General features: G+C 44.7%; 1 protein-coding gene across 1 annotated transcript; it reads right to left on the bottom strand.

Moving 5' to 3' along the window:
* Positions 1–302: 302 nt before the first annotated feature.
* Positions 303–14200, bottom strand: LRR1 (leucine rich repeat protein 1). The gene is made up of 4 exons (XM_067554729.1): positions 13953–14200; positions 12525–12623; positions 4606–5333; positions 303–2011 (listed from the first exon to the last, which is right to left on the bottom strand). Exons 1-4 carry the CDS (start codon positions 14139–14141, stop codon positions 1759–1761), a joined length of 1269 nt encoding a protein of 422 aa, XP_067410830.1. The 5' UTR covers positions 14142–14200; the 3' UTR covers positions 303–1758.
* Between the last annotated feature and the right edge of the window lie 4605 nt (positions 14201–18805).

The raw sequence follows: 18805 nt of genomic DNA, 5'->3' as shown, positions 1-18805 counted from the left end.
AAGTCTGAGGAAAAGCAATATGAAGTTAAAGGCAGTGTCTTGATGACAGATACAAAGAACTGTCCTGACAAGTCAGTATTTTCTTTGAATTAGTCTATTGCCCCCAGACATAGGTTCAACCTGGGATATCTGGCTGTAATCTGTAGGCCAGTCTAGACATGATCCTTCCTGTCTTTTCCAGTACCTGTGATTATCCCATGTTTTCCCACGCCTCAGTCAACATGTAGTTGCCAGCATGGTATTCTACCTCAGGACAAGTCTACATTTAAAACTCGGCATCAACAGAAGCGTTTAAGTGAAGATGCTCCTACTCCAATGAGAGAGTGATCTCTTGTTGGTGTAGGTCATTACCTCTGTGAGAGACGGTAGCTACATCACGGGAGAAGCTCTCCCGGTAACATAGCGCTGTCTACACAGGGAGTCAGGTTAGTACAACTATGTCCCTTGGGGCATGTGGATTTTTCACACCCCGAGTGACAGTTATACCAATATAGGTCTGTAGTGCACACCTGGCCTCAGAGACCTGGAAAAATGGAAAATGCACAGCCCATGCTAGTAATGGTGCTCCAGAAAATCAGACAAAAAGGGATGTCAATTGCGTTACATTTCTCTCCAAAGCTGTAACATGTTCTGACACACCTAGGCTCCTTCGGCGTAGGCAATCTAAAGACTGCTCAAGAAACTCTTCTATTAAATACTCAAGCCACCGACAAAACATGAATTAGGAGTGTGGAGGCTCTCCAAACACTTCAGTGTCTTGGTCAAGGTAAGGGAGTGGGACTAGTGACTGGAAAGCATTAGATGATCATAACAGACCAGTGCGATTGTAACCCAAAGCCGGATCCTCATAAGTTCACATGTGCAGGAAGAATTTCAGCATTTAATAATTGAAGTAATCATATAATGAAAATCCCAAGAACCTTAAAAATGTACATGATTCTTAGAAATCGTAACAGTAAACAATGTAGGTAATGAATGTGAAACTGACATTTCTCTCATATGACAAAGTTACAAACACACACAAACATTTGTTCTGATAAAAAAATCATAATACTGTGTACTGTTTAAAGTGAGCATCCTCCATGTGGAATTGTTTATGGAAATGAAAATATCTGAAGTGTGTTTTAGAATGAGTCATGGCACGTAATCTCTTTGGCAGCAGAATACTTTGCCGCTCCACAATAAACCAGTTAGTGAATAGACATAGGACTCCTGCTCTCTAGCAGGAAAGGCACCACGCTGTGCTCTTACTGAAGGAGAATAGTAGATTCTGGACTAGGAAAAAAAGTCTAGTCCTCTCCAGTTGAGAGTTCATAGCAGCAAGCAAGCGAAAGTTTACAAGATTGGCATTAGAAACAGAAGCAGAAATTCACCCGATTCCCTCCCCTTCTGGCAAGGAGAGGTCATTTAATCCATAAAAAAAAGCATAAAGAGGAAAAAATGATGAAGTTTTGGACAAATTCACAGCAATAAAAACAAGCTAAAATACATTCTTCCTAAAAAGATTCAAGTTGGGAGCTCTCTCTCTCTCTCTGCACTGAAGTGATAGCTACTTAAGATTAGTGAAACTTTAAAGCATAGACAGACCATATCAGGGTGACAATGAGAAGGCTTTGTAAGTCTGACGTCGTTTCTCTTTGTAATGCACGTTCAATGGTTTGTCTACATTTCATAGTAGCAGACAAGCAACATCTGATTTTGGAGTCCTCCATCACTGGATGAAATTTCCCACCACAGTGCCTTCGGTGTCCCTTAAGGTCACCTATTACTTTGCAAATATCTATCCAGAAACTGGGAATAACATGTTAGCGAACAAAAGTAACAGACAATGGGTGCCTCTGTACCTCCCATGTTATCTACAAGGACCACAGTGTGAGCTACATGGTGGAGATTCATGGTCACTGTTGTCTGAATGAAGCAGCTTAGACAGGCACTTCCACATTGACATGTTTTAGCTACTTCCAGATCTTCACAGAGGTGAGAAGGAAGAAGATGGCGACCGTAAGGGATTCTGTTGAAAAAGATAAGTTAGCATGAATACACTGCAACATTAACTAATATCAGTCAAATATAGTGACCTGACACATGCATGGCTAGCAACTGTGCTATGAGAACTCTTCGTAAGAGGAAACAAACATAACCAATGTCTGACAGACCTGTTCATCATCTGCAGTGCCAGATTAGTGTTCCGGCAAAGAAGGAAGTAAACAAAGTACAGCCACATTCCTGGCTGTTTTGTTAAGTATCAGGAACCTGGGTCAAGTAAGACACAATAAAAAAAAAGCCAGAGGGTCATGATGGTTACAAAAAAACATTGCAGTGTTAGGCGGATGCAGAGAGAAAAAAAAATAAAATCAGGGACAACAAGAATTTAGCCACCATGCCCCACATTTTGCCTTTCCCCCACACTGGTCAGTAGGATCTCTGTATGATCCTTATCTCCAATCCATTCACATTCATAATACATAAAACGTCTCAAAGCTTGTGACACAGAAAGGACAATGATGTCAAATGTTACTCTTATTAGTACAAGAGTAAGCAGGAGATAGTATCAATTAGATATTTATAAAAACTCTGCTTTGAAATAAACAAAATAGGAATATGTCCAAGACATCCTAACTCAGGTTCCTTGCTGACTTACCTACCTTCTCTGTCATACAATGAAGAGTCACTTCAGATCAAGAACTGGAACCAAGGACTCTCCATCATGCAGTTACTGTTTTAAACAACCATAAGATATTCTGCTCCCCCATCCCTCAAATTACTTTGCTGCCTTTGATTTGTTTCCAGTTCCCTCTAATTTGAGGAATGAAACCACAAATAATCCAAATTCAGATTTCCCACATTGAAAGTATAAAAACAGATCCCAAATAAAATTTAGGGATTTGGGGAAGGGTTCCTTCTCAATTTCCCTTCATTCCTTGGAGTCAATTAGCAGCAATACATTAAGGTGATTATGCTCGGCATATGAACTAAAAGAAGCCTTCCTGAAATCCAACTAGCCAGTGTATTGGCATTAAGTTCTTTAGCGAGATCCTGTTAAAAGGGAGCTGGTAATAACTCCTATATTTAGGTCACTTAACACTTTTTTGAGAAGTATATACTAGCTTGTTGAAAGTGTACTTTGTATTCAGAAGTAGGGAAAAAGATATTCACAAAGCTTCATTAAGACTATATTGAGTTACTCATGTGCGAAAGGGGAGGTCAGAGATGGTAAGAATATTAACTAGATTTGAGCTAGTCAGCAAATTCACATTACAAAAGTGCCCCAAACACCTGTAGATACTTGTAACATGTACTTCCAGAGATGTAGACAGGGCCTTACATCTTATATTTTAGAGAGAGGACTGGAGAAAGATTCCACAATTTTGAACATCTACATTTTATTTCCCCTTTCTTCTGTCTCAGGGTCCTATATTCCACCTTCTTCACACCTCTCTTCTATCCCCAACCCCATTTTCTTGTGTCATCCAGAAGCAGCAGTCTCTTATGTCTTGCAGCCCTGGGACTTGAGCATTTTCCCTCTGCCCGTCTCTCCTGGGGGCTATTACTGGGCATGGCAACTCCTAACACTGCTGCTAGTTTCTCTAGAAAGCTATAGGCAGTAACATTTAGGAGCTGTGCATTGGAGCAGCCCCACAGGGTGTGGCGCAGATGGCAGAGACTGGCGTTGAAGGGAGGCGGCTCATTTCCTGCAAGTATAAGATGGTAACTATTTTTAGTTGCTCACAGCTGGGTCTTTTCAAGTTCGAGGTACAAAGCGCAATATCCTAATCCCTAAAGCCGGTTAGCAATCCTGATGCTGAGTGGTTCAAGAAAACCAGTGGTAGGGAGGTAAAGACCTCAATAGGAATGAGGTAGCTACATCTCCACATTCACCTTCCAACCAGTCACACTTCACATTTAACCAAACTCTTTCCAATGCTGCTCAGATCTTCTCTAAGGTCCTGTCCACACCAAGAGTTCAAACGCCATTGTAGCTGGCAGTTTCAGTGTGTGTGGGTTTCTTTTCCTTTTAAAAAACCAGCATATTAGCAGAAAATGGCTACCCACTAGCAAATACTGAGCATGGTTTTTAACATGGTTGTGTGAACACAAGCTGAATAGCAAGCATGTGTGAAAGCAGCCTCAAGCCACAGTGGCTAGGACCCAATATGAACTATATACCCACATGACAAAACCCCACCGCAACAGGAACCCTGCACTGGTAGTTTCAAGAGAGACCAAGGTTCATGGAAGCTGGTGTATTCTCATAGCACGAGAGAGCAGATGTTCATTACTGGAACTACACCTGTTCTGTGGAGAGAGTATTTCAATCTACAAGTTTCACTCTGACCCCCGTTTTCAAAAGTTTCAAGTTACAGTTAAAACAATCTCAGATTCTCACCAATATTACACTGAGCTAGAGAGATGAGTTTACATTGAGTTTAAAGGTACTTTTATGATCCCCTGTAATTGCTTTTATGATCCCCTGTAATTTACTGTAATTGCTTTTATGATCCCCTGTAATTTACTGTAATATGTTAGAAATCATAAACGCTTAAACACTGGCCATGTTGTTTGTCATTTTTTTTCAAAGCTATAGACCAATCGTTCTCTTCTTACCTGTAATTTACTGTTGCTCTTGCGGCCCATTCTAATAAAGTTAATGGTATTTTTAGCTGTATGCTGGGAACAAGAGGATTAGGTTGTTCAAAAGGGTTTCCAAAGAGATCTAACTTCTCAAGAGAGAGCTTTCTGAAGTCACTGGGCAAAAAAGGAAGCTTATTACGGGCTGCGGACAGGAAACATAGTTGACTTAGCTGGCCAATCTTGAACGGCAACCTAATCAACTCATTATCATCCAGCTTTAAGTGAACGAGTTCTTGCAGTTGACAAAACTGAACTGGAAGTGCTTTGATTTTATTTTGGCTGAGATCCAAAAATTGGAGAGACTTCTGAAGTGTGGAGTTGCACAGGGCTACACTGAAGGACTCCAAGTGGTTGTTATGCAGATTAAGCTCCTGAAGGCTGACAAGATCACCAATAGTTTCTGGCAGCTTTTTGATATGATTGTGGCTTAAGTCTAGTTTCTGGAGTTTTTTCAGACAAAGCATTCGCATGTCAACTCGGGCGAGTTTGCAGTACGAGGCCTGGAGATGTTCGAGGGAGTAAGGGAAATTTTTGGTTAGCGGATAGTCTCTTCTCGATGTAATGATCATCTTAGTTTTAGGTTTTTCAACTTCCGAGGTCTTTGCTGGTACCAAGGCTGAGAGCGGCAGTGCTTCAACATCGGTGCCTCGATGAGCCAGCCTCACTGCTGAAAGGAAGCTCTTTAAATTGCTGGCATTTGCCTACAAAACCAAAAACAGAATAATGCTAAATATTTCAATTTCATACCACCTGTTCTTGTGCTAGCACTTTCGGAACTATTTTTGCACATGAGTGTGAGAGTTAAGTGGCACCGAGTCAGCAGGGTAATGAAAATGGTTAGGGAGAAGAGAGGACAAATTCGGGCTTGTTTTGAATTTTCTATTAATTGTATTTAAGTACAAATGATACAAAAAAATCAATCAGAGAAGTTGTAACCTCTCCTAATTAATCAGAGCAAACAAAATGCACTACATGGCTCAAAAAAAGAACAAAGTGCAGAGTTTGAAGCTAGGAAGCAAGCACAGAATAAGGGTTGGAAAAGGAAGGCAGCAAGTCACGGCTGAAACAGGTTAACATCTATTTCTACACACCTGGGGTGGAGAGGCAGACAAAGCTTTAAGGCTATGAACAGTACATTTCTGACTGCCCTTAAGGAGGAAAAAAAAGGTTGAGACATGGATAGCATTCTGAGTTTGAGGCACAGTGGAAACACTGGAATAACTGGTTTAACATCCATACAGCATGTTTTGAGACAGAGGTTAAGTGATGCCCATGGTCACACAGGAAGTTTCTGATACAGACAGGAAGTCTCCCTACTTTTCTACTTTACATCCTTGTTTTAGGTTGGGCGCAGCATGATGATAGCACCACTAAAACATCCCATGAATAGGTTTGATTAATACCAGATGACTTGCATGTTAAGTATAGCTCTAGCATAACTTCAATAGATTTAAGAGAGGTCTGTATTGGTACAGTTGAGGTTAAATAGTATGGCACCACTTGCTCTTTTCAAAGCTTCCCACTACATATCTGATCCAAACTACCTTATAGAAAAGAATTTCTGGTAACTGGCATGCAATAAACAGCCAGATTAAGCTATTACATACTTCAAAAAACAAACAAAAAGGAAGCAGATGATGAGGTTTTCACACACACACACGCTTCTCTCTCAAAACAGGAGAGGAAGAAGAGTCTTGTGCGGAGACTCGGGAGATCTGTACTCTATTCCCAGCTCTGACAGTTTGTGAGCTTGGGTAAATCACTCATCAGTCGATATGCTTCACTTCTCCATCTGTAAAATGGAGGATAGTAATAATTCCTTTCTTCCACCTGTTGTCTGTTTGGTTTGTACGTTCTACAGGGCAGGGGACTGTCTTACTATGTATCTGAAGTGCCCAGCAAAATGGGGCCCTCATCCTGGGGGCCTGTAGGTACAGAGAAGCCATATTTAATTACGATAGCGGGAGGGACCAAATAAACCTGACTGCATTGCTAATAGCATGACTGGCTTTCTTCCTCAGCCTACAAATATCTAATGTCAATTAACTCCCCATTCAATGCCATCCAGAGGGTTGGAACTCAAAAAACGTATGTACCTAAAACTGTTGTTCTGTGATGGTGCATAGTTACAGTACATCCAAACTCTCAGGTCTATCCCTCATGCAAAAGGCTGCCAGGACGACGCTATGTGTTTGGCCAATTCCAAATAGGTTAGAACCCCGATTCTAGCAGTTTATTTCTAATAGCAAAAGGTGGCAAATTAAATCTGAATGTAAGGAAAAAGATACCCTCCCGGTCTTTCGGGAAGTGGGTAGATTTGTTGTGACTATACACCACAGAACAAAAGTTACAGGTAAGACTTCCTTTGCTCTTCACAGCAGGTGCCAACTCTTGGAAACTAAGAAGCTCTTGAATGCCAGAGACTGAAGTTAAAACATTCTGCAACTTGAAGATGACAATTCCTTGTCTTTTGGTGCCTCAAAAAGAAAAATCCCTCCACATTATCTAAGCAAAGTTAATATGATACCCCTAAACAAGAACATGTTCTGGAAAAAACCCACAAAGATGTTCCTAAAATAGGCAAACAGTTGATTACGCTCAGAAGTGCTCAGGAAAAGACCCTGTGATGATGATGATGATAATAATAATAAGCGAAAACTGGAATCAAAATATCAGAGTCCCAGCAATAGAAAAGGCTATTGTAAAAGCAAATTAAGCAGTCTGTGTTGCTGCCCTACAAATCTCCTGGACCGCAACTGATCTGAAACTGGCTATGTAAGTAGACGTTCCTTGGACCTACTGGACCTTAATATGATATTGGTGGTGCAGGCCTGCTAAAGGAAAATAAGATGTAGTCAATTGTAGCATGATCTTTTGCTCCAGGTTTATAAAATAAAGCACTGGATGGATGTTCTAAAGAGCTTTAGTCTACTCCAGAGAAGCTATGACCCTTTCTACAAGGTTGTGAAAGAAAACATTACCAGAAGGGGTATGGAAAAATTGTTGGCAGGAAGACTGACTGGTTAAGCTGGAATTCTCACTTTTGGGAAGAGTTTAGGATGAATCCCCTCGGGGAGACAGCGCCCTCCACCCCTCTCAGGCTGTGAGAGGGCAAGCCTTGCGCTGCAGTCCCACATCCTGCGTAGCAGCATGGGGCGGGGAGGCAGGTTCTGGGAGCCCAGACAGAGAGTGCTGGGTTTGGGCAGATTCCTCCCCTTTCGGGCACAGGACTATGTCTTGCTTAGGACATGCAGCAATCACCTCCCACCCTGTTGCCATATAAAACGTGCAAGCTCCATCAGTAACCTGTCCCTCGATCCCTAGGCCTAGAAGCTCCCCTGGACTGGGCTGCTGTGGAGTCTATAGCAGGAGGTTCTTTTCCTACAGGCTGTACAGAGGTTTGTGTCCTCCAGGAAGGTGGGGGTCAAGGAAGATGTTCTCTGCCCTGAAGAAGCTGGTGGGCTTGGACCAGGCTCTAGTCAGAGACAAGAACAAACATCCCTGCAAGACGGCAGTCCATGAACCAGTCTCTGCAAAGTAGGCTTGCCGAGGGGTCCAGTATAATATGAAAATGGTTATCCGAGGTGACAGGAACACAGGGAAAACCACCCTCTGGCACAGACTCCAGGGGAAGAACGTTGTTGAGGAATATATTCCTAGTCAGGAGATCCAAGTCACCAGCATTCACTAGAATTATAAAATCAATGATGAAATCATAAAGGCTGTAGTCTGGGATGTAGCTGACAAAGGAAAATACAAAGCCAGAGCACCACTAATTCTTACAGAATTTACAATGGATGTGTTCCTAGGTCCTGAAACTCATTCTGGAAACTGAAGTCATTGTCATCAGGAAATCTGAACTCAGATTAGAGTGGCTCAGAAGGAGGTGTCATCAGTTTTGTGAAATGCCAACATTAATAACCAATGAAACAGGGAGCTGTTTAATAAGGTTTTAAATGTAATAAGCACCTCACGATTCACCATCAATTGCTTCATGGAATCCTGAAGTTAGCAACTAAATAAACTCTAAGTAGATGCTGTAACCTAGGTTGACAGATGAAGTCAGTCAAGCAGTTCCTGTAGACATGTAAAGAAATCCAAATGGGTCTTTTAGCACTAAGCCACACAAATTTTCCACTTCAATTTATATATCTCTTGTAAACCCCTGAGCTGCTAGCAGGCCTTCAGCCTTTTGCTCAGAAACAAACCTTTGGATCTGTACCATTTCAGGATCAATACCGAGAGAGAAGGATCTTGAATCAGGATGCAAAGAAGCATGCTGGGTCTGAGTGATCCAATATGACAAAATGTTCATTCCAATTAAATCAGCTATTACTAATTGTCTATGTGAATCGGGGCCACCTGTTGGCAATACTAGGTCGCTGAAAGCTCTTATGGTATACACGAGCACCCTAACCTCCAAAATATTTAAGTGAAGAGATTATTCAGAGACTCTATGTCCCTTAAATGGGTAGTCACTGTGTGTGCTTCCCTTCCACCCAAGATGCAGCCATCATTATCACAGTTTTGAATCAGAAGAATTAGCAAGTCCTTCTGTTACTTCAGTTTTCCCCAGATCAACACACAAACATTGCATCTGAGAGTTCAGTTATCAGAATGCAGAGCACAAGAAAAGAACAGCCATATTGGGTCAGACCAATGGTTCATCTAGCCCACTAGCCCATCTTCTGACAATGCCAGGTGCTTCAGAGGGAATGAACAGAACAGGTAATCATCAAGTGATCCATTCTATTACCCATTCCCAGTTTCTGGCAAACAGCAATCCCTGCCCATCCTGGCTAATAGCCATTGATGAACCTATCCTCCATGAACTTATCTAGTACTTTTTTAACCCTGTTATAGACTTGGCCTTCACAACATCCTCTGACAAGGAGTTCCAGGTTGACTATGTGTTGTGTGAAGAAATACTTCATTCTGTTGGTTTTAAACCTGTTGCCTATTAATTTCATTTGGTGACCCCTAGTTCTTGTGTTATGAGGATAAATAACACTTCCTTATTTATACTTTCTCCACACCAGTCATGATTGTATAGACCTCTATCATATCCACCCATAGTCATCTTTTTTCCAAGCTGAAAAGTCCCAGTATTAATCTCTCCTTCTATAGAAGCTTTTCCATACTCCTAATAATTGTTGTTGCCCTTTTCCAATTCTAATACATCTTTTTGAGATGGGACAACTAGATCTGCATGCTGTATTCAAGATGTGGGCATACCATGGACTTATAAAGAGGCAATATGATATTTTCTGTCTTATTATCTATCCCTTTCCTAATGGTTCCTAACATTCTGTTAGCTTTTTAGACTGCTGCTGCACATTGAGTGGATGTTATCAGAGAACTATCCACAATGACTCCAAGATCTCTTTCTTGAGTGGTAACAGCTAATTTAGACCCCATAATTTTATATGTATGAGCAAGAATGTGTTTTATCACGACCATGTCCAACACATTCCATCAATAACACCAACACAGCTCAAGCATCAGGCCAAATACTCTCAACACCAACTTTCCTAAAACTCGTGGGCTCAGACCAATCCTCTGCTAGAACCACATGATGTGAATCTTTTCTCAGTAAAGAAATTCTTGTAACTATTTATAACTACCACAGCTCCTATGTACTCTGGTTATCCTTGTGAAACAAACTAAGACTGAATAATTTAATATGATCACTAACTCCAATAGGACACTGGTAGGACAGGCAAGTGGCATCCAAAGCTTGTGCAGTCACATCCGATTACTCAGTCACTCTGACAGGGCAAGCACGGACTCCTACCAACCAGTCGAACAGCACAGCCACGCGCAAGATCTGCTGTAACAGCCATCTTCGGAGAAACATCCTTATCCTACTGAAAATTAGAAAGACACCAGCATGTTCTTCCAACCTCAGAAACAAAGACTTCAGTGCTAACATAAGTAACTTTTGGGTTTATACAGAAGGAAGGTGGGACAGGACAGAAACATGCCCTAATTAACAGAATTAATATAGTTTTAAATGAATTTAAAGCATCATTTTAATTAAATTTAATGCATTTAATTAAAAAAAATACTGTATCCACCAAATTGAAGTGCTAAGATTTTGAATGGCTTTGGAAGGGGTGGAGGCAAAAAGTGCTCAGATACAAAGATGATGAGCGCTGTATAAATGGACAGGCAGGCGAGGAGGTTGGGGATAGAACTGGTAAGTGAGAAACTCCCTGGCCCCATAAGGAAAACCATTTTCAGGGGCTGGAAGTGCTGATTTAATGGGTTCTTTCCAGAATCTCTAGTTCTCAGAAGCTTAATGTTCTAATCTATTAAACAGATAACATTCTTGCAATAAACATTCATTTGTCAAGTGTTGTTAGTATTGCTTCTAAGGTTTCAACTTTTCTGTAAGTCTGCTGAAGCTATTTTTCCGTTCACAGGGACCACAGGCTGCTAATTCAGTTTAATTCTTTGAACAACTTTTCTTCAAAGGCAGAATATATTTTCCTTATAGTACCTACATTTTCTTCATGGCATAAATCTAAAAACTGATTTCATTTGGATTAGAGACTCATGAATAGAACAGAAAAGCAAAAGGACATAAGGAAATAGTGTGCCTTCCTACACAAAAAGATGAACAATCTACTTTTCTTTTAGCCACAAAACCCAATTTTGAGACATTAGAAAAATAATCCTAGTCAGGTTAGATTATGCATCAGTTCTAAACCGGCAGTTCTGCCAAGTACTGGCATTAATTGAACAATAAGGCAGACAACAAGTGTATTGCTAGTAATTTACAGAGGCTTCTAATTTTGCAGCACAAGTTGAATAATCATTTAAACAGTGAATTATTGGTACACTGAAACAGCCTGTTACTTCTATTGTAAGGAAAATCCATGCAGCAATTTGTTTTGGAAAAGAGACAACATAACATGGGAGGAGTAATAGAGGACTGGCTAGATGAAAAATAAGGAGATAAGAATGCTGCTTTTTTAAAGGAAAGAAGAGAAAAAACACTAGACAAATGAGGTACCACAGTGGCCGAGAGAGAACAGCGGAGATATGGAAAGATAAAAGAAAGAAAGTTAACGTATCCAGCAAAGGCAGCTGGGCTCAGCTTTTCCTGGAAAATATGAGGAGACAACCCAAAGATTCCCTCCCCACTTTAACGTATATATAACGAGTCAATTAAATTTGGGAATCATCTCATGGACCACATATCCAAAGGCTATTCCCTGTGCCTAGTTAAGTTTGTGGGCCCCCAAATTAATTGTCTGGCAGGTTCAAACTGCTAAGACCAACTATGGTCACAGCCTAACTTTTCCCTTAAAAACATTAAGGAAAATTGCTCAGGTATTTGCCTTGTGATTTCTCATTCACTCTGAATAGAGAGAGAGATCCTTATATAAAGGCAGACAGAGCAGCAGATGATGTCCTGTCAAACTTCCTTGATGTGAATATTTATTTATTGTCTAATATGACATCAACACAATACAGTTCTATTTCTACACAGCAGACTTCATACAGATCACCCCAGAGTACTTTCTAGCCCAGCTATAATCTTTGGACAACACGCAATTAAAGCCACGCACACAGGTAATGGAACACTTAACTGTGGAAATCTAGCTAAGGCTGGTCTAGTGCCAGTGCCATCTTCTACACAGGGGATCCAATTCCAACACCAGCTTGAGACTTCACTCCATGCACCAGTAGGTGCTGGGAATGATGCAGAGGCAGAATGCTGAGCCTGTCGGGCAAGAAAATACCTCAAGGAGATCTGATATGCCCATTTTTCCAGTGCTTGACAGGTGTATACTAGCTACAGAAACACTGACATTCAACGCCAGGCTCCAGTGGAACGCCCACAAAAAGCCAGACAGGACGCTAGCCCACCGTCAATCCTCTACCTTGCTGAGACAGACATCCACTGCAGGTTCCTTCAGCCGAACAGTAGCTTTCCCTTCCTCCACAAATTTGGTGAAGAACTGTTCAATGTTCTCCTTTAACTGTTGGAAAGAAAAAGGGGGGGGAAAAGTGGAGAGTTTCAGTGCAAAGCCTTCCCAAGAAGTCAGGGGGTATGATTTAATTTTGGTTAAACAAATAAGAGTCTTACTGTTAAATCACGGTTTTCATATATTTTGTAAAAGAACCTTTCAAGATATGGTTTCAAACTATAATTGGGTACAATATCTCTATCCCTGATGTAGTACTAAGTACATCATTTCTTTTTTTTTAAATATTTCTTTATCTAGTAAATTTTAACAAGTTTACAAATCCTTGCCATATAAATTACTACATTTAAAGAACATTATAGAGTAACACAACAAGCAAATCTCTCTATTTAACATGGCATTAACATATTACAGAGTAATATGTTACAGTGTTGACCGTCTCCATGACATGTCTTTTCTAGTCCTTCTATTAAACTGAATGAAAACTTTGATGACATACATTTAACAACCCAGGCATATCTATCGAATGTTAATATTAAAAAACACAACATTTCTAAGGCAGAGACGTAGGAGCCTCCTAAGAGTGGAGAACATACTTGAGCTTTGCTAGTGCCCAAGCAAGAAGCACAACTAGAAACCGGATGTCGCGCTGTACTGTAAGCTCTCCTGAAAATTTGCAGCAATAGCTAGACCAATAAAAAGTTGAATACACACAGGCCCATCTGATTTTAGAGCCTGTCTGGTTTACGTTTAGCGTCTTTGGGATACTCGACCAAACAGTCATGCAGCTCACTGGCAGAATCACGCAACGAAGGGGACGTTAACTCAAGTCATACTTCTGTCTGAAATGTTCACACACTACTGTTACGAGCGCCAAGAACTGCCAAGATCCCGCAGGCTAACTCTGCGGACAGGCAGTTTCCCTTGCCTGCACAGGTTGTTCTTGTGGCATCACAAGCGCCACTTTCCAAAGATGAGAAAAAGGGACGGAAGAGACCCGGACCTGAGGGCAGAGAGGAAAGAAGTTGGGGGGGCGAGGGGACTACCCTTGTACCCGGGCCCAGCCCTGCGGAGGAGGAGGCGGGTTCTCCCCCTGTACCTGGGAGAAGGGGGGTCTCCCCTTGTATGTAGCCTGGCCCCGAAGGAGAGAAGGAAGGGGGGTCTCCCCTCGGTCCCGGCACGGAGTCTGGGTCCCGGCCAGGGGAGCGGGGGATCGGTCCCGGCCCGGAGGTGGGGGAATGGTGGGGTCTCCCCTCGGTCTGGGCCCCGGCCCGGGGGTGGGGGGTGGGGAAGGCGGGGGTCTCCCCTCGGTCTGGGCCCGGAGATGGGAGGGGATCTCCCCTCAGCCCCGGCCCGGGGGGGGGGAGGGGAGGCGGGTCTCACCTTGTACCTGGCGCCGGCCCGGTCCCGCGCCGTGCACACCATCAGGCAGACGCCGTGGCCGGCGCTGGCCCCCGCGCGGCCGGGCTGCCGGCCCAGGGAGAGCCGCGCGCGCCCGCCCCTGCCCCGCCCGCCCAGGCCGCAGGTGGGCAGCAGGCGGCTCCGCACCTCCACCTCGCACTGCAGCCGCATCGCGGGGCCGGGCGGGGCCAGGCCGGCTCGGCGGGAGTCCGTCCGTCCGTTCGCTCCCGCCCCGCCCCCCCAGCAGGGGTCCTTCCATTCGCCCCGCGCGGCGGCGCCGCCTGGCTGAGGCGCCCCGCGCGCTGCCTGACTCCTCTGTGCCCCTCCCCGCCGCTGGGGCTTTGCCTTGGAGGCGCGTTGAGCACGACGGGGCCCGGCCCTCGGTCTCCTCCCCGGAAAGGGAACCGCTGGGGGAGAGCGGGGCCCGCCGGGCCGGGGGAGATTTACAGGCATGTGTGTGGACACCCCGGCGGTGTGATCACCCCCTCATCACCCTTCGCAGGCGATAGAGGGGGTCCCTCGAGCCGCCCCCTCGGGCTCCCCCTTGCGGCGGAGGTCAGCATAGCATAGCCCTCGGGAGCCAGCTAAGCCCCAGTCCGTGGGCTTGGGGGAGGCTGGCCTTGTCCCAGGCCTGTGCTCTATCCGATCCTTGGCCCGGGCACGGGCGGGCAGCATGGGGACAAGTACAAGCAGGTCGGGCCCCGGGGCTCCCACTTCCCTAGGCTGCAAGTCCCTTGGATCAGGGCCTGTCTAGCGTGTGGCTCATCCAGCACCGTGCACACCATCAGCACTTAACCACTGTGAACAGTACCTCTCGCCTGGGCCAGCGTCCACCTAGCCCAACAGCTTAGCAGAATAAGCTACCCCAGTGTAACCCTGGCTGGACGTCAGTGCGTGCATCAACAGCAGGGGGCCAAGAGTCGGAGGAGATGCTTTGTTCCCTGATGCCTTAACCTCAGCACTGCCTGGATGTCCTGGAAGATATGCTTGAGTCAAATACGAATGGTGGGGATCAATACCGGGTTAACAGGTTGAAATTCTCTGGCCTGTGTTACACTGGAGGTCCATTCTGGCCTTAGAATCTATGAAGCTGGAAAGGAGCACATTTCTTTAATGTAGGCAGGGCCTTTTGACTGCTGTGCTGATTGTTAATAAAGAAAAGGCACAGAACAGAAAATATTTTCTTTATTACCTATTCTCGCCACCAAAAAAATCTTCTTCCTTGCATGAATCTCATCAAATGGGTCCTCTGTCTGAGTCCAGTTCAGTGCTGTATCTGCTGTCACACTACATGCTAACAAGTCTTTGTTTATGACCTTCCACCACTTCTTCTTGGGTCTGCCTCTCTCTCATTTTCCTTCAATCTGTTGGACTCTTTCACCCACTGTCAGGACTGTGCTTTACAGGCCAAACCACGTGAGCCAGTGCTCCCTCATGTTTCCAAAAAATGGAGTGTGAAAACACGTGCAAATGATACCTGGATTTTAGCTTGATTTGATTTTACTGTGTTTACTTTGTTTATTCATGTAAGCTTTCCTGCCAATGTAAATCACTGTTAGCTTTCATTTGAAAGGTTGTGTTTATTTCCTCACACGTTGCATCACTAGTGAATGAGTCCTTGCGAATGTCCATGAGTTGAAAAAGCACTCCATCTAGTGTCAACATCTGAATTTGCATTGCATTTAAATACCAGATGGTGTACTGTACAACGTCCGAAACTTTTAAAACTACGTGAGAATTTGAGGCCAATAAAACGTTCAGGACTGGGGTAACAGGAAAAAATGACACAGAATTGTGAGCAATGAGAGCAACAAAAATCCCCGGTGAAAAGGTGGTGTCAAAGGGGAGAAGCTGGTAAGCAATCTGTGCCTTGTGCTGAAAGCACACATTCTGGATTGCAATGTCCTGGGAAGATCCATCCCATGCTTGTGTACACTGAAAGTCTGGAGTAACTCCATTGGAATCAATTGAGGTGTAAGCTGGAGCAGCCCCAGGTTCTTTATATTTGGGAAGTTACACAGTCTTGCCTAATCGTTTAATCAATACCAACTTGTTACTGATTCTAATGACTGGACTATGTCTTGATCTTCTATCCCTTCATCAGCATTGCTGGTCTGATCCAGTGCCAGAAGGAGTCTTTACTGAGTAAAATCAGAATTGTCTTAGGCCCTAAATGAACCTCGCTGCTTTCTTCTTTCTGAGGAATCATTTCTCCTTCAATGTTGCTATGTAATCACACTTTGTTTTTAAACTAAACACTTTTAAAGTAATCATATAAAGGAGTTGATGTGTACTTAGAGAGAGACACCATTAATTTAGAGCCTGATCTCACTCCAATTAAAGGCAATGGAAAAAGCTCCCATAGACTTCAGTGCTTTAGACAAGAAGTGGTGATTATGGTCCCTTCAGTCTCAGGTCCTATGTAGTCTTGTAAATATATAAAAAAGAAAACATTCAAATAGGAGTCGATGGAATTTGGGGAATCAAAAGGTTGTGTGGCAGAAAGAATCCAAGAGTCAGATTCTGATCTCAGTGACCCTTGGGTTATATCTAGAAGAAGTGACTCCTCTAGAGTGACTCTGGATTAAATTGAAAGCAGAATTTGGCCCCAACTATCAGTGCTTGAAATCCTGGGCTGAGTGAGGTGTCTGGGAAGAACTGAAAGATGTCTGAAGGTAGCTGAGCTGAGCTGGACAGGAAAGGCGGTGATAAGATAAATAGAAACTTTGAGGGTCAAGTAAATGTCAGTGAAGGAATTAGGAAAGTGAGATGTTAATACAAAATTAGAGGGAAGAAATTAAATAGGCCACAGCCAGTCCTGTCATAAGAAGAAGTCATGTCACTGAAGTAAATGGTGTCACACCCTCTTAGCCCAGCACTGAATTTGGAGTGGGTGCAGACCCAATGGTGCCTGTCAACTCTTCACAGAGCTGAGAGAACAGGGAACTTAAAAACAGAGGAGGGGTTCAAGGTGAACTAATCACAGCCGTGGAGTCTCTAGCAGGAAAGCGAGACCTTTGTGGATAGTTAAGCATTTATGTTATTAGTTGTTAAAGCTTATTTTATTCAGTGAATCAAAGACGTTGGCTTCCTCCACAATCATCTCACCCTCTCTAATGGCTAAGTACTGTCTGTCTAAGGTTGAGAACTGTTTTGTGGGGGGGAGAAGGAGGAGCTGTGATTCGCTGCTCCTGTATTTGGACAATCCTGGGAACTGCACAGGGAAAAGGCTTGGCCTGTAACTCTGTCAGGAGGGATGAAATCAAACCTAGCAGCAGCCAGGTCTTGTATCTGCAAGAGGTGAACTTGATGAAAATAGAAATAAGATGTGTCTTAGAGTGGAGTCCCTTTAATATTCCCATTTCCTTTACCTATACACGGATAGCATATTCTTATTGATCAATTTCTCCCTTCTTTTAAACTCCTGCCTCCCATAATACATATGTAATCAATATCTTAAACAATAGCTATTCTTTTTGTTTTGAGCATAGATCTATTTCCCTGGTTCTGTGACCTGACCACTGGGACAGGTGGACATTATTGGGCCTTGATTTTTCCTCCCAGTTAGACGGTGTTTACACCAATCACTTTAACTTCAGTGGCGTTCTGGCTAGTTTACACAGCTGACAGGCAGAGGAGAATTCGGATCACTGTGTTGTACCTGCAGGGAAAAAATGATACAGCCCTGTTTATATTCCCCCCTCCCTCCCACATGACAAAAAGTCTCTCGACACCTCCCCTGTTTAAAGGAGACGGGGGCACCCCAATTAAAAAGAAACCGCAGGGCCCCGCACTTCGTTCCCCTTTCTAGAGCGTGCCTGGCACTGCTTCCCTCCTGCTGAAAGGAAGATCTCGCTCTTGTCTCTGGCTCCAAGCCCAGCGCTACGAGCTAGGCGGGGTGTGTGTGGACGGGGCATCTCTCTCTGGGACTGCCTGCAGCAGCGCCATCGACTTCAGGCGCCGGACGAGCTCAGAGAGCCCTGACCCCTGCTGGCCACCAGGGCGAGCGCAGCTGTTCTCAGCTGCGTTTACAGCCTGTGGCCAGTAGGAGGCGCTGAGCGAGGCACGGAGCGAGGCGCTCAGAGCGTGGAGCGGGCGGCGGCTCGGCTCAGCTCAGTCCGGGGGGCCGTGGGAATGGGGGTGGGAAACCTGTGAACTGGAGCGAGCCTGGGGCTGACGGTCTCTGTCTGTGCATGGGGGGGCTGGGTGTCTATGCAGCCCCCCCTTGGGCCAGACCTTCCCCACTGCTGCAAAGAGCTGGGGCACCCCCGTCCCTGTCCCTGCCCCCCTCCGGGGATCTCTGGCCCCCGGCTGCATAAAAAGAGACCGTGTCTCACTGTCTTGCCCAGGCTACGCTGCAGTGACTATTCACAGGCGCGATCCCACTACTGATCGGCACGGGAGTTTTGACCTGCTCCGTTTCCGGCCTGGGCCGGTTCACCCCTCCTTAGACAACCTGGTGACCCCGAGCTTCCCAGGGATCCCCATATTGATGCCGAACTTAGCGCGGACACCCGATCGGCATAGCGCACTGCAGCCCAGAACTCCTGAGCTCAAGCGATCCGCCGGCCTCAGCCTCCCCAGTAGCTGGGATTACAGGCGTGCGCCACCGCGCCCGGCGAAAGCACTGCCTCCCAGCCTGCTACTAGAGGCTGCGGCGGCGATGACGTCACTGGGCGGGCGGGGGGCAGCGGCACGGGAGCTGAGTATTTCTGCGCCTGCGTACGGTTGCTGGTGGCAAGGAGGGAAGGAAGAGGAGCACGGCCTTCAGTTGTTCCACCGGCGCCTGCGCACTCTGGTGGGAGGAGGGGGGGGTGGCTTGATGAGCGCATGCG

This window comes from Emydura macquarii, unplaced genomic scaffold (genome assembly GCF_026122565.2).
Source record: "Emydura macquarii macquarii isolate MOO-44397 ecotype Brisbane River unplaced genomic scaffold, CSIRO-AGI_Emac_v2 contig_1551, whole genome shotgun sequence".
NCBI classification, from domain to species: Eukaryota; Metazoa; Chordata; order Testudines; family Chelidae; genus Emydura; species Emydura macquarii.
Note: the sequence above shows the minus strand (reverse complement) of the source record. Positions and strands in the feature narration are given on the sequence as shown.